Here is a 16,359-nt window from a genome sequence, read left to right as displayed (position 1 = left end):
GAGAAAGCCTCTCTCTCCCTCAACCATGACAAATACCGCAATGAGGAAACAAATAACAGATGGATTCACTTCCCGAAAGTTGGCGGGAATGACTAAAAAAAAAAAAACAGTATTCTCATAATTTACAGTCTCCAATAGCTTTCGGCTGCAGATCAGTGTTCCTAATTATACGCTAAGCAAAAGACTGATAATGATGAGTGCATACTTCGATTTTATATTGAGTATTCCTTCCTACTATAGTTATTAAATCATTGCATGATACATATACGTCTCAAATTTTCGGTTGAATGCTTTTCGAATGACGTTCCCTGAATTGCAGTTTATTGGAAGTTGTGCTGAAGTGATGTTCTGAGAACTGATGTAAGCAAATTATATTACTAACAACTATTATTATTATTGTTGTTGTTGTTGTTTTGTTACTATGGTGGTCTAGAGGATAGAACACTAGAGTCCGGCCCTTTAGGGTGGGTTCAATCCCTGTCGGCCCCAGGTCCACTGATCCTGCCATCAAATGAGTACCGGGGTTCTTTTCCGGGGGTAAAAGGCGGCCGGGCCGATGTGCCACCCCGTTCCACGTCCTAGTGCGGCGGTGAAGAAAGGATGTGCTTTTTACCTAGTTAGGCCAATAACCCGGTCACGTGCTTGTGCTAAAGACCTTGCCTTTTTATTATTATATTAAAACATTTTATATATTCCGTTAATTTAGATGGATAAAAACACAAATGCGGTTGCTAAACGTCAGCCATACTAAAGATTATATTTAGTTGCTTTATTATCGTACGCATCTGTGACGCGACAAAAGTGAGGATGAAAGCGCGCGCGTGTGTGTGTGTGTGTGGTTCGCATCATTTGTTACGTATCGCGTATTCTGCTAACACACAGGATCTGATGAACTTTTTTTAAAAAAATTGTACAAACCACAGAGTACGTGCCCATATTTCGCTGCTAAAACGTGAAATGTGGCTCTTATACTTCAAGCATATGGTGAATATTGGAAACATAATCAACCCGCAGAGCTCTAGAGGTAAGTTAATTGTACTCTGATATGAATTTTTTTAACTTCCGCTGCTAGTATCTCGAATTAACAGTAAATTAGAATGGTTGTCTTTTTTTTTCTCTAAGTTCTGTGCATCAGGAAGAGGTGAAATTATTTCTCAAGTACCCAATCCGTCAAAGGAAACAAAAACAAATGTCTACGCAACTGCATTTAACAACGCGAGCTCGTAGATACGCACGTGTATTTCGCGACATGGGCTTTTTCTTACATACAGTCGAGATTCAGTTAGTGCACTAGTCTTCAGCGATATGTTCCTTAAAGTAATAAACGAATTCGAATAAAATCTAGTAGACTTTAATTTTCCCCCCTATTTTCTATACCGATAAAGTTGATTAGCTCGACGTAACGAATGCTAGTGCCTCACGCACAACTACATTTGAAGAGTGAAAATGAAAAGCGCTCTAAGTGCTATGTTTCCACGAAACGCGTTTTCAGTGCTGTTGTGTTACCGGCGTTCTGTTGCATTTCCATGATTTGATCCAGGGGCTAAACCACAGAGAGCGTCTTTCAAACATGCGTTTGTAGATAGAACATGGTCTTCGTGCCAAGCTGTGCTTCCCTATGCAGTTCCAAAATTTAAAGCATATGAAAATTTCTACTAGTTAAAAACCTAATGCTGTATCTCTGTATTTGTATTATCACAAATAAAATGTATGAGGAAGGATCAAAAAGTAATGTCAAAACTTAATAATGAACACGTAACATCGGAAGTAATACAGCTTGTGGCCTGTACTTTCCTCCACACACACTACGGTTCAACAGTCACCACGCATTTATGCACATCTGCGCCATCGTTGAACCCAGGAATCAAAGCCAGATTGGAAAAATTTTGAATTTTGCTTCTTGACCCTTGACGTTTAAGGCTGTTTTAAAGTCATACACGAAGAAAGTGTATGGGAAGCACATTATCAATGGGCGGCGTTGGGTGAAGTAGTTTCGTAACTGATGAAAGTTATCTTAATAAATAAAAAAGATAAAGACGATTATGTGAATGTGCACCAGCTTGCTTTACTTTTGGATTGTCTCTTCCTGAATGCACAGTCTCTTTATGCATGTAAACTGTTGCACACCAAAAAATTCCGCTCATAAAAAAGAAATATGTCCAAAAGCTAACCTCAAATTTACAGTTAAGAACTGAATCTGTCTGCAAGAATGAGAAGCAGATCTGACTATCTAACTGCGAGAATATAAATGAAATAAGTCCTGCCCGAACCAGCACTATCTGTTAAAAAAAAAATTGACTCTGAACTTTAATGAGAATAATTTAACTAAACACTGTTAATTAACCCTGTGAAACTGAAAACTCGTATCGCCTGTGTTTGGCTTACCTGTGCCGCAATGGAAAACGCTGTGCAATTGCTCTCACAGAAAAAGAAGGAAAGGCGCTCCTCAATTTCTGAGCTGCTACTAATTACAAGGAATCGCGGTCGTGCAGTGTGATCTCCTGAATACATTTAACGCAAACCTAATTCCTTTAAAAGTTCTCTCTCATAAAAAAGAATGTATATCAAGTAATGGGAGCTGGATAATGGTTTATGATAATCTGAGTTACTCTCTAGATAAAAATTCTTCTCACGAAACTGTATTTTAAAAAATTCATCTCTTAAAAATTTCTTGACAGTAGTTCATTTACAAAATTTCGCCATTGGAGGTTTAGCAAGCAAGAAGGAAATATTTCATTATAAATTACAATTATCTAAGATCAACACTGGAGAAATACAAAAATGTAACTCAACAGGAAAATTTTTTCTAAAAAAAAATCCTTTGCGTCTTTTCAAATCCATTGACACTGACTGTGACAAAATTTTATGAAAGTAGAAAGAAATTCCTGATTTGGTTGTCTGTGTTGAACCAAGAACGCTTGACTAAATGCTGCTGTAAAAAAGTAAAATTTGTTACCTTAAACTCCAATCTTCTCAAAATAATTTCCATCTTAGTACAGCCATCTCATTCAATGCATATTGATTATATTCCTTTCGTAATAATAATATTTTCCATCAGATCGATAACATAATTCCCAAGAGCAACATGTTCTGCGTCCTTGCTGCACAAGCTCACTGCCACGACACCCCGCCACAACTCCCACTTTCCTTTCCTCGTGATCAACACTTAACACCCGCGCGTCTTCGCAAAGCAAAGATGACTAACTTGTCTCCGGGCAGCACAGCGTCTCTGACGAGGCTGCGCGAGCATAACTGAACGATACAAAATTACATGCGCGTCCTAAGACACCCAAAAACAAGAAAATTACCTATAAAATTATGTACACACACTTTTCACTGAGAAATGTGCTTTGCAGATAAACCGCGCAGCGGCCGACCGACAACACCTGTCGCAGATGTCAATCGAGGACTTGCTGAGGAAGTGATTCGAGGAGACAGACTCGCTGAGAAAAACTGGCTCACGATGCAAAACACAGAATTTTTCCAAACTGTTTTTTTTTGCGTGGGTTCAACGATAGCGCACATCTGCAAAAGTGCCTGTGTGTATGTTGAGCAGTAGTGTTATGTGGAGGAAAGTATAGGAAACATTACTTTTTGATTCACCCTCGCAGTACCTCAGTATTAACGGCACTTCGAACAGAAACGTTCTTTCCGGTATTTTGTCGACAAGTGTCAGTTTGAGACCGTGGCTGTGTACAAAATACAAGCTGAATCTTGCAGAGTAGAAAACAGTAACCAGACACCGTTAATAATGCTATTTATTTGCGTAAATTTCACCGTCACCGGTTTCGAACCGACGTGTTAAACTTCACGTTCATATCACATTTGTTTGTTGTTCAAATTATTTGCAGAAAAACAGCCAATAACTAATGAAAACAAAAAAAATATAATAAAAACCTGAACAGCCGTCTGAAAATGAACTTGTCTGTTTGAAACCGGTAACGGAGCATTTGTGTAAACAATTATCATTTTCGACCATAGTTAGTTGCCGCTTTCCTCTTTGCTAGAATCTGCTTGTAAAAATTTTCTTATTGGCACTCAGAACTATTCAGTTAGATTGTTCTTAATAATGTATTTTGGTTCATTATTTTTTCCAGGGATGCGGTGAGCAGCATAATTCTGTGGTAACAGAATGCCGTCTCAACTTTTTGGATACAAATCGGTTATATACAGAGATATACTGCTTTTTCATTCTCTTGATAAATGTCAGATGTGGCACTTAGAACGTTTCCTATTTCCATAAGATAATCTACGGTGTGTAGCGGAGGGTACATCAATTTCCCTCCTTCCGATTCCATTCGCTGATTGTACACGGGAAGAAAAACTGCTGATGCTCCCCTGTATGAGTCCAAATTTGTCTGGTTTTGACATCGTGATCACTGTGCGATATGTATGTAGGAGGAGGCAGTAAGTCTCTTGACTCGTGTTGAACGTGGGCTCTTGAAATTCCCTCAGCGCCTTCCTTGTAGCGCCACCCACTGCAGTTCACTGAATATTCCTGTCACATCCTCGCGCTGACCCAACATACTCATTAAGAACTCTTTTTTAATCATCTTCCTCATGTTTCCTTTATTCCTACATTGGAAAGGTTCCATACTGACGAACAATACTCAAGAATTGGTCGGACAAAGGTTGTGTAAGCGTGACCATTTGAGCGCAAAATACATTACCTTAGGACTCTTCCAATAAATTTTACAAATGGGACAATCAGACCTGTTAATCACGGATTTTGCTGAGCATTGGCTTTGTTGTAGAGGGACGTATCCTGCGTGCCTGGACAGCGGCTTTTCGTGCGATGGCCCCTAGTTTCCGGGAAATAGATGTTTTATGCGTACCTCGTATACCAGTAACGTTAATCATGTTTCGACCAAGCGGGCGTAGCTCAGCGGCTAAGGTTCACGGCTTAGTTATTAGGAGCTCTAACGTTAGGCGGGTGATGGAGCCCCTTAGGGAAATAGCGAAAAGGTCGGGGAAGAAGGCCAGTGTTGACTCTGTCTGCTTGCCGGGGGGTCTCATCCGAGATGTGGGGGAGGCCCTACCGGCGGCGATAGAGAGCACTGAGTGCACCCGACTGCAAATTGTTGCTCATGTCGGCACCAATGACTCCTGCCGTCTGGGTTCAGAGGTCATCCTCAGTTCGTACAGGCGGTTGGCGGAATTGGTGAAGGCGGAAAGCCTCGCTCGCGGGGTGGAATCAGAGCCAACTATTTGCAGTATCGTTCCCAGAACCGATCGCAGTCCTCTGGTTTGGAGCCGAGTGGAAGGCTTAAACCAGAGGCTCAGACGATTCTGCGGAGATCTGAGATGCAAATTTCTCGACCTCCGCTATCGGGTGGAGAAATGTAGGGTCCCCCTGAATAGGTCAGGCGGGCACTACACGCCGGAAGCGGCTACAAGGGTAGTGGAGTAAGTGTGGAGTGCACATTGGGGTTTTTTAGGTTAGAGAATTCCCTCCCTAGGCCCGACAAGACGCCTCCTGAGACGCGGCAAGGTAGGAGTAGGCAAAATGCAACAGGAAATAACAATATTAATGGCCGGCCGAGGTGGCTGAGCGGTTCTAGGCGCTTCAGTCTGGAACCGCGCGACCGCTACGGGCGCAGGTTCGAATCCTGCCTCGGGCATGGATGTGTGTGATGTCCTTAGGTTAGTTAGGTTTAAGTAGTTCTTAGAGGACTGATGACCTTAGAAGTTAAGTCCCATAGTGCTCAGAGCCATTTGAACCATTTGTTGAACAATATTAATGTGCTAATAGTAAACTGCAGGAGCGTCTATAGAAAGGTCCCAGAACTGCTCTCATTAATAAACGGTCACAACGCCCATATTGTACTAGGGACAGAAAGTTGGCTGAAACCAGACGTAAACAGGAATGAAATCCTAAACTCAGATTGGAATGTATACCGCAGAGACAGGCTGGACAGTGAAGGGGGAGGCGTGTTTATAGCGATAAGAAGTGCAATAGTATCGAAGGAAATTGATGGAGATCCGAAATGTGAAATGATTTGGGTGAAGGTCACGGTTAAAGCAGGCTCAGACATGGTAATTGGATGTCTTTATAGGCCCCCTGACTCAGCAGCTGTTGTGGCTGAGCACCTGAAAGATAATTTGGAAAATATTTCGAGTAGATTTCCCCACCATATTATAGTTCTGGGTGGAGATTTTAATTTGCCGGATATAGACTGGGAGACTCAAACGTTCATAACGGGTGGCAGGGACAAAGAATCCAGTGAAATTTTTTTAAGTGCTTTATCTCAAAACTACCTTGAGCAGTTAAACAGAGAACCGACTCGTGGCGATAACATATTAGACCTTCTGGTGACAAACAGACCCGAACTATTTGAAACAGTTAACGCAGAACAGGGAATCAGCGATCATAAAGCGGTTACGGCATCGATGATTTCAGCCGTAAATAGAAATGTTAAAAAAGGTAGGAAGATTTTTCTGTTTAGCAAAAGTGACAAAAAGCAGATTACAGAGTACCTGACGGCTCAACACAAAAGTTTTGTCTCAAGTACAGATAGTGTTGAGGATCAGTGGACAAAGTTCAAAACCATCGTACAATATGCGTTAGATGAGTATGTGCCAAGCAAGATCGTAAGAGATGGAAAAGAGCCACCGTGGTACAACAACTAAGTCAGAAAACTGCTGCGGAAGCAAAGGGAACTTCACAGCAAACATAAACATAGCCAAAGCCTTGCAGACAAACAAAAATTACGCGAAGCGAAATGTAGTGTGAGGAGGGCTATGCGAGAGGCGTTCAATGAATTCGAAAGTAAAGTTCTATGTACTGACTTGGCAGAAAATCCTAAGAAATTCTCGTCTTATGTCAAAGCGGTAGGTGGATCAAAACAAAATGTCCAGACACTCTGTGACCAAAATGGTTCTGAAACAGAGGATGACAGACTAAAGGCCGAAATACTAAATGTTTTTCCAAAGCTGTTTCACAGAGGAAGACTGCACTGTAGTTCCTTCTCTAGGTTGTCGTACAGACGACAAAATGGTAGATATCGAAATAGACGACAGAGGGATAGAGAAACAATTAAAATCGCTCAAAAGAGGAAAGGCCGCTGGACCTGATGGGATACCAGTTCTATTTTACACAGAGTACGCGAAGGAACTTGCCCCCCTTCTTGCAGCGGTGTACCGTAGGTCTCTAGAAGAGCGTATCGTTCCAAAGGATTAGAAAAGGGCATAGGTCATCCCTGTTTTCAAGAAGGGACGTCGAATAGATGTGCAGAACTATAGACCTATATCTCCAACGTCGATCAGTTGTAGAATTTTGGAACACGTATTATGTTCGAGTATAATGACTTTCCTGGAGACTAGAAATCTACTCTGTAGGAATCAGCATGGGTTTCGAAAAAGACGGTCGTGTGAAACCCAGCTCGCGCTATTCGTCCACGAGACTCAGAGGGCCATAGACACCGGTTCACAGGTAGATGCCGTGTTTCTTGACTTCCGCAAGGCGTTCGATACAGTTCCCCACAGCCGTTTAATGAACAAAGTAAGAGCATATGGACTACCAGACCAATTGTGTGACTGGATTGAGGAGTTCCTAGATAACAGAACGCAGCATGTCATTCTCAGTGGAGAGAAGTCTTCCGAAGTAAGAGTGATTTCAGGTGTGCCGCAAGGGAGTGTCATAGGACCGTTGCTATTCACAATATACATAAATGACCTGGTGGATGACATCGGAAGTTCACTGAGGCTTTTTGCAGATGATGCTGTGGTGTATCGAGAGGTTGTAACAATGGAAAATTGTACTGAAATGCAGGAGTATCTGCAGTGAATTGACGCATGGTGCAGGGAATGGCAATTGAATCTCAATGTAGACAAGTGTAATGTGCTGCGAATACATAGAAAGATAGATCCCTTATCATTTAGCTCCAAAATAGGTCAGCAACTGGAAGCAGTTAATTCCATAAATTATCTGGGAGTACGCATTAGGAGTGATTTAGGATGGAATGATCATATAAAGTTGATCGTCGGTAAAGCAGATGCCAGACTGAGATTCATTGGAAGAATCGTAAGGAAATGCAATCCAAAAACAAAGGAAGTAGGTTACAGTACGCTTGTTCGCCCACTGCTTGAATACTGCTCAGCGGTGTGGGATCCGTACCAGATAGGGTTGATAGAAGAGATAGAGAAGATCCAACGGAGAGCAGCGCGCTTCGTTACAGGATCATTTAGTAATCGCGAAAGCGTTACGGAGATGATAAACTCCAGTGGAAGACTCTGCAGGAGAGACGCTCAGTAGCTCGGTACGGGATTTTGTTAGTTTCGAGAACATACCTTCACCGAAGAGTCCAGCAGTATATTGCTCCCTCCTACGTATATCCCGCGAAGAGACCATGAGGATAAAATCAGACAGATTAGAGCCCACACAGAAGCATACAGACAATCCTTCTTTCCACGAACAATAAGAGACTGGAATAGAAGTGAGAACCGATAGAGGTACTCAGAGTACCCTCCGCCACACACCGTCAGGTGGCTTGCGGAGTATGGTTGTAGATGTAGATATCACGCTGACAATACGAGCTCCGATTCTGACTGGTCCTTTTCCTTTTTCTTCACTTTGATAGTACAGAGTATCATTAAATAATGTGCAAATGCGGAAGGATTCCAGAGACGAAAGTACTCATACCTAAGTTTCACGTCGATTATGTAATTAATACCGATCAAACCAGCAGCCAGTACCAATCAACGTACCGGTACGTTAGATCCCTTGCGCAACAATTTGCGAAAACCATACCTCTTAAAAAAAAAGTATTTGAACAATATTGGTCATTCCTTCATAGCACAGTATACTGTAACAGCGTCAGGAAAGTTATTCCCTTCAGTTTTCTTATGTATGCAAAAACCATCCGGGAAATTTGGTCGGATTGTTTAAAAAAAGAGTTGACGATTTGACTTAGCGAAGTTCACGCAAGTGCTGTATGAGGAATTTTTTAAAATCTGTCATTCTTCTGTACGTGGGAAAAGAAAAAATTCTCCACATTTTGCATACATGTGGTAGGCGGACTAGTCAGACATGAAGAAACCTCTGCGATGTGAAATGTCCGATAAGCAATGGCGTCACGGCTGTTAAAATTTTCTAGCCCTGCAACTTTATCGACTTTAGGTCCACGGGAGAGGGGTACGGCTACCCAGCCGTTACCATGCTGAAAGGTATCATTGTTGCTAAGGGTAAAGTTAAGAACACCACAAAACACTGATGGACCATGCAGGACGACTTGTGCACCTACACAGCCGCTCGAGCAACAGCTGCTAGTAGCAGTCTAGCTATCGCAATGACTGTACGTAGGGAGTTAAAAAGAATAGGATAGCTTCTCACAAGCTACACATTTCTGTAGTCATTGCTAAGGGAGCGACGCTTGATGTGGCGTAAAGAGCGATATCACAGGACGGCGGGTGACTGAAAACGAGTGATCTGAAGTGATAAACCACGCAATTTGAACGCGTACATCCCACATGCATGACATTATCTTACGCTGCCGCTACAACAGTTCTAGCCCCATCAGCTCCGCCTACCCCAGTCACCTCGAGGAGCCAGAAGACTTCCCCCTTGATGGTGGGGGGGGGGGGGCACTTCTCTCCCTGTTGCTCTTGCACCACCTACTTCCGGAGCAACACCTACCCCCTCAACTATCGGTGACGTCCATCCCCACTTCAAAGCTGGAGAAGCGTAAAACTTCTTTCACTGCTCTCTCTAGGAAGGGGTTCCTTGGGTCACCCCCTTCTCAGGTTTCTGCTAGTAGGAAAGATGACACCTGCCAGTGGCAGAAGAGCCCAAAAGCAGCTGGTCGCAGGGCTTCACGCTTATCCTCAGTCCTGGAGACTGAATCAGTGAAGTCCTCCCAGCCAGGGAAACCCAAGGAACAGCGAGAAAAATCCAAAAAGAAGGTCCCCAAGACCAAGGGAATTGCGGTGGCACCCACATCACCGCTACCTCCATGCTCTGAATCTGTGGATGAGGTGGAGGTTCTGGCGTCCACAGAGCACCTAGATCTCGCCAGACCCTCAGACAAAATGGATATAGACTGCTCAGGCAAAAAGTCGGTGGCAGAAGGTGACCCTGAAGCTTAAACTGCCTCACTGAATGTTCCATGCCTTCCCACTCTCACGATCACATCATCCCCCAGTGGAATTGCGGCGGTTTTTTCCACCACCTAGCTGAGCTACGGTAACTGTTAAGCTTTACACCTGCTTTCTGCATTAAGGGATACTACAGGAACCATAGTGATTGCAATACAGTGTCAGGTGGAGTTTGCGTTTATGTCCTAAACGCAGTCTGTAGGGAACCTGTGCCCCTTCAAATCCCTCTTGAAGCTGTGGCTGTCAAAATAAGGATGACGCAGGAAATAACTATCTGCAGTGTATATCTTCCTCCAGATGGTGTAGCATCCCTGAATGTATTAACTACACTGATTGATCAACTCCCTAAACCTTTCCTACTTTTGGGAGACTTCAACGCCCATAACCCCTTGTGGGTGGCACCGTGTTTACTGGCCGAGGCAGAGATATAGAAACTTTACTGTCTCAGTTCGACCTCTGCCTCTTAAATACTGGGGCCGCCACACATTTCAGTGTGGCTCGAGGTAGTTACTCAGCCACTGATTTATCAATTTGCAGCCCAGGACTTCTCCCATCTATCCACTGGAGAGCACATGACGACCTGTGCGGTAGTGACAACTTCCCCATCTTCCTGTCACTGCCCTGGCATTAAGCCCACGGACGCCTGCCCAGATGAGCTTTAAACAAGGTGGGCTGGGAAACTGTCACCTCTGCTGTCACCGTTAACTCTCCTCCGCACGGGAACAGTGATGTGATGGTTGAGCAGGTGACTACAACAATCATTTCTGTCGCAGAAGGGGTTGGGTTTGGCAAATGACTGCAGAATATTACCTACCATGGAGAATAGTGCCAACAGTGAAGCACAAAAGAGAGAGGGTTATGGAATTAGGGCGTGGTCCCTACATTGCACTTAAGAGAAAGCTAAATGAGGGCGACTATGAACTCATTTTACGGAATTGTGTACTGCGTACAGTGGAGGAACAGTTCGGAGACGATGATTTGTTTTTATCAACATGACTCTGCACGCTGCCATGAAGCAGCATCCGCAAGATGATGGTATGTGGGTAATAACAATCCTGAAATGGACTAGCCTGCCCAGAGTCCCAATCCGACCCTAATGAAACTCCATGCAAAATGACTACTCCTCAAGAGAAGGCACATTGTGCATCATGTTATGTTGAAACAAAATCTGAGATTCCGCGAAGCTTCAGAACTAACTACGGACGGGATTCATCATCACGTGCATGGCGCAAGAAATTCACGGAGATTTGGACAGTGTTCGAGAAAGATAGAGTGGATGACCAAGAACATCGGAGGGAAACATCGACCGTTTAAGACAAACCATTGATCGTTCTGCCAGAAAGTCTGTCCGTACTGCTGTCAGACAGTAACAGCTAGCACATTTAACTGTGCACAAAGTCCTACACCAAAATTTGCTGTTGTACGCTTACAAAGTGCAGTTCTTACAGGCACTGGAACCAAACGATAAAACAAGACTATACGAGTTTGTAGTTCTCACGCTGGAACGAATGTCTGCAGATAAAAAGTTTCTCACCCGAGTTTGTTGCAATGATGAGGCAACGTTTCATCTTTCAGAAAAACTGGACACACACAGTCTGGGATCTGGGGATCAGAAAACTCCCATGTGACTAGGGTGCTTCAGCGAGATAGTGCAAATGTGAACGTGCGGTGTGGAATCGTGTTTAATCACATCCTTTTTCTTCTTCGAGACATAATTACCTGTAAATGTTGACACGGAACTTTTGACAGAATAAGTGGAACCACAACTACTTGACCTCCAACCAAACATCATTTTATGGAAAGATGGTGCACCTTTAATTGGCGGACTGCATATTCGTGAATTCTTAAATGAACATTTCCAGACCAGCGGATTGGAATGGCTGCCCAAATTCGCCGGTCACTTGGTTTACCATGTATCACTCACTCTGACTTTTTTCTGTTGGATATCGTCTATCAAAGAAAAGGTGGAACATCACTGACTTGAAGCAGAGGATTACTGATGGCATTTGCCATCACAGATTAGGGTCTGCTACAGCGAACATAGCAAGAAATCAAGTACCGTCTTGATGTGCTTCGTGTATCTAATGACTCCCGACTACAGATGAACTAACACGGGAAAAAATCTTAAATGTATAAATGTCTCATTTTGTAATATATTGTACATATCATTATTTTCATTTGCATATGCAAAGAATTTTTGAATTTGCAGAGATCTTATAGATACCTGTACTGTATACAAGGTTTAAAAAAACTACATATACAAATTAGTAGAGTTATTAGAGGAGATAGAAAGAAACATTTTCGTTTTGTGACAACAATGTCACAGGTGCACAGCATCCGCTCTTGCGATCCCTGAAGGATTTGATGCTGGATTTCCCTTAGATAAATGTTCTCAGTTGTTTTGACTGCTTCGTATGCAACATTTTGAACATTGGAATCTAATTTTCAACACAATCACAGCTTACTGCTATGAAGGATAACTTTTCGTTACTACATTGTCCACGTCCCTGAATAAATAACTACATTATTATTGTTTATGTTATGTTTACATGAAAGTTCCTAGTGATGTTTAGAGGTTCATGATGGCTGATTATACGAGTACACTTAACAGAGTTCGCTGACATGCTTCTCAGCTATGGGAAAGCACGATGCAGCAGTCTAGGAGCAAGGCGCCGTACGCAGAAGCGCTGGTTGTCCGTTTGGCTGAAGCGATTCGTGAAACACCTGGTTGTTTTGAGCATGTTGGCCAATCACTGGCACGCAGACGCCAGTTATACATAAATGTCAACGGATGAAATTTTCGCAAACATCTCTAAAACAATATTCATCACACAGCAGTTTGAACACACCGTGTGTATTTCTAATAATGGCAGTTGTTTACTATTTGTATAGAATAAGAAACAGTAATGCGCGGTAAGACGTGGATATAATTTTGTTCGTTGCCGCGACATCATGATGAATTTTTGCACTCGAAGAACAGAAATATTTGAAACGTGGTGGGATACATGTGCAGTGAGGTTATTATCCGGTTAAGGCGACGGTAAATCTTATTCCTTCATAGTTCAGTGAGAACTTTCCAAGCGGAACGCAACTCTAAACTTAAGAAGGCCAGATGCAAGTGTATTACTTTCTAGAGCAATGGCAGCTGACATGAACTTCTGTACTGACCTGCAGTATCGGTATGAGCTTCACTTGTTCTTCCAGTTCTCGCATCCGTTCCAGACTCACAGCCATTTGCTCTCGGATAGTCTGGAAAACAACACAGTAAGAAAAACAAACAAAGTTTAATTTATATCTGCGCTCTAAATATAATCAGTAATTTGCCATCATACATACAAGGCGAATCACCTAAAACTTGCACAGCAAATATTGCGGAAACGGGAAGTATTGTTGATGTACAGTTTTGGAAGAATGAATTAGTAGTCAGGGGCTCGTATTGTTACCCAATAAAGAGCTTGTAATAATATTTAGAAAGTGTACTTTTGTGCAAGCATACGCTTTTTTGAATGGAACAATGCCTGTTGACATTAACAGAGTAATAGCAGGGTAAATTGGAATATCAGTGGTGTCTGTTGCAGGATTCTAGTGCGAGACTTTTAGGGGATATCGTATTTTGAGAAGTTCCAACACAGACACTTATACAATACCAGTGGTAGCACACACTAAAGAACAACTGCATGCAGCATGCACTAGTTATGTGGATTCTGACCAGTAACTGGACAACTGTCCATCACACGTTGTGTTCAAAATGACCACCGGCAGCGGTAATACACGCTTTCAGTCTGGAATGGAAAGACCGCTGCGCACATGCTACAGTAAACATTTTAGCGGAGATGTCCGAGCAGGTTGCATATCATCGGGTGAGGTAGTATGTCCTTGCAGACAGCTTCTTTGAGTTTTCCCCACATAAAAAAGTGTACAGGCGTCAAATACGGAGAACGGGCCGAACAAAGTGCAGATCCTCTTCGCGCAATCCAACGATTTAGCAACGATTCACGAAGACATGCTGTTGTACATCGTGCACTATGGGCTGCACAGCCATCATGTTGGTACCGCGGGTTCCTACTAGTCTGCAGAGGAACGTCTTCTAGCATCCGTGGGAGACAGTCTCTTAGGAGGCTGTGATACTTCTATGAAAAACTGGCCTATGAGCTGATGGTTCACTATCCCCCACACGTTTACACTCCATAGACGCTGACGCTCAACCTGAAGAAGCCAACGGGAATTGTCAACGGACCAATAGTGTATATTTCGGCGTTTTAGCTGGCCATGATTGGTAAATGTGGCTTCATCACTAGGAAAGATACATGAGGCATCTGGAGTATCCCGCCTTAATGCCCATGTACAGATGTTAACACGATTCTTATAATCGTTTCCATGCAGCTCTTGATAGAGAGATATGTGGCAGGGATGGAAGCTATATCAATGGAGAATGAGTAAGACACTTGCCTGACTCATGCTACTTCCTTGCGCGATTGCGCAGGAGCTAACGTGTGGATCAACTGCAACACGACTGAATTTCCCCCTCTTCCTTCCGTTACGTTGTCTGGGTGTTCCACTACCACTCTCATGTAACTGGTTGAAGAGGTTGATAAATAATTTCCGAGTCGGTTGATGTCTATTGGGATATCTTGCCTCATACACCGTACAAGAACGAACTGCATTCTTCCTACACTTTCCATCCACCATGAGCATGTCGTCTGCATTGGTAAATCTCATCGGTCAGTCACGGCCTACTGCTCGGACTGTAACACAAAAACTGACTAGCAAGTCGTAATGCACTCACGGAACACGCATGCATCCTGTAAGCAAACATAACAACATCGTACATAACAACTGCTCAAGTTGAATAGCACAACCAAGTGACGATGTGGAAAGTTTTCAGAATACGATGTCTCGGAAACGACTCACACTAGAAACGTGCAACAAAAACCACTGACATTAATGTCAATAGGAATTGGTCCATTTAAAAAAGCGTATGTTTACAAAAAAAATACACTCAGTATTATTACAATCTGTTTACTGACTAACAATATGAGCCTCTGACTACCAGTCCATTCTGTGAGAACCTCACATCAGTATCACCTTCCATTTCCGCAACATTTGCAGTGCAAGTTTTAGGCGATTCGCCCTGTATGTCACATGCTTAGTATTTTCGGAAAAAGAAGGAAGTTTGATAAAATGTACAAGAACTATCATTGTACTTCGTACTCTAGCTTATGTTTACGGTAAAGCACTTATTCATAATAAATTTCTGATCTCTCTTTGTGCCTCAAATAATGTAACTAAATACTATCGCAGCATCACAAGAAAATTAAAAAAAAAATTGTTCATGAGCTAAGGCAGTCCTTAGTATTAATGCCTAACAACTTGGTGAGTACAACTCCATATTGTTTGCTGAGACCCAGCCACTCGCCATCCATCATCAGCACACAGACAAGGAAAACGAAATAGGTAATAGCAAAACCAAAGCCGAGATGACAAACTCAATTTTCAAATGTTCCTGTGTACATTGTGGAATTCCTGTCAATGAGGAATTACATAAATGATTAACTATAATTCATAGCGGGTTCCTTAAGCAGAATGTGTTCTCAAGCGACTGGAAGAGAGGAAAGGTTACAGTCTTCCACGCGAAAGTCGCCGAAAATGACACATAGAACTACGGTCCTATATCTACTGCCGACTCCTTGAACACGTACACAAAATGACTTTCTCCGTGCATGGCCTCCTAAAATACGCAACTCGCACTCCATCATACATTTCATTCTAAAGGTTGAGTAACCAGGCGCAATGAGAGGTTTCTGACTTCATAAAAGTTTCTGATTCAGTATCACCCTGAGGGTTATTACATACAAGTACGATTCATAACTGTTTTCAAACGCAGAACACTGCACATTACTCTGGGAGAAAATTCATCCACAGACTCAAAAGTAGTTCCAGGTATGCTTCAGAGAAGTGTAAAATGCCCATTACTGCCGGCGTTTAACAGGTGTATACGGCATACTCTCTGATTCAAAACATGTCATGCAGCCTACCTAGGAGTTTTGTAGGGAGCACATTGTGCTCATGTGGGAGCGATCTGGATGCTTGTAACACAATAAACTGTTAGCCAAGATCGTAGGAATTCTTTTTATTCCATGATAACCGGTTTCGGCGAAACTAAAGCCGCCATCATCGGATCTTAGGACACATGCAGGTTACAACATCAATGCAAACAATGATGATATTAATAGTTGCCTATAACACGCAGGCCTTACAAAATTGTCA

The 16,359-nt window shown here is 42.8% G+C and overlaps 1 protein-coding gene across 1 annotated transcript in view; it reads right to left on the bottom strand.

Moving 5' to 3' along the window:
• Positions 1–16,359, bottom strand: part of LOC126248649 (KN motif and ankyrin repeat domain-containing protein 3) — a 395,607-nt gene that overhangs the window by 139,554 nt on the left and 239,694 nt on the right. The window contains exon 6 of the mRNA XM_049949838.1: positions 13,261–13,341. Coding sequence (XP_049805795.1) covers positions 13,261–13,341 — 81 coding nt within the window. The remainder of the gene's footprint in view (positions 1–13,260; positions 13,342–16,359) is intronic.

The sequence above is a fragment of the Schistocerca nitens genome, chromosome 3 (assembly GCF_023898315.1).
Source record: "Schistocerca nitens isolate TAMUIC-IGC-003100 chromosome 3, iqSchNite1.1, whole genome shotgun sequence".
NCBI lineage: Eukaryota > Metazoa > Arthropoda > Insecta > Orthoptera > Acrididae > Schistocerca > Schistocerca nitens.
This window is presented reverse-complemented; position numbering and strand designations above follow the sequence as displayed.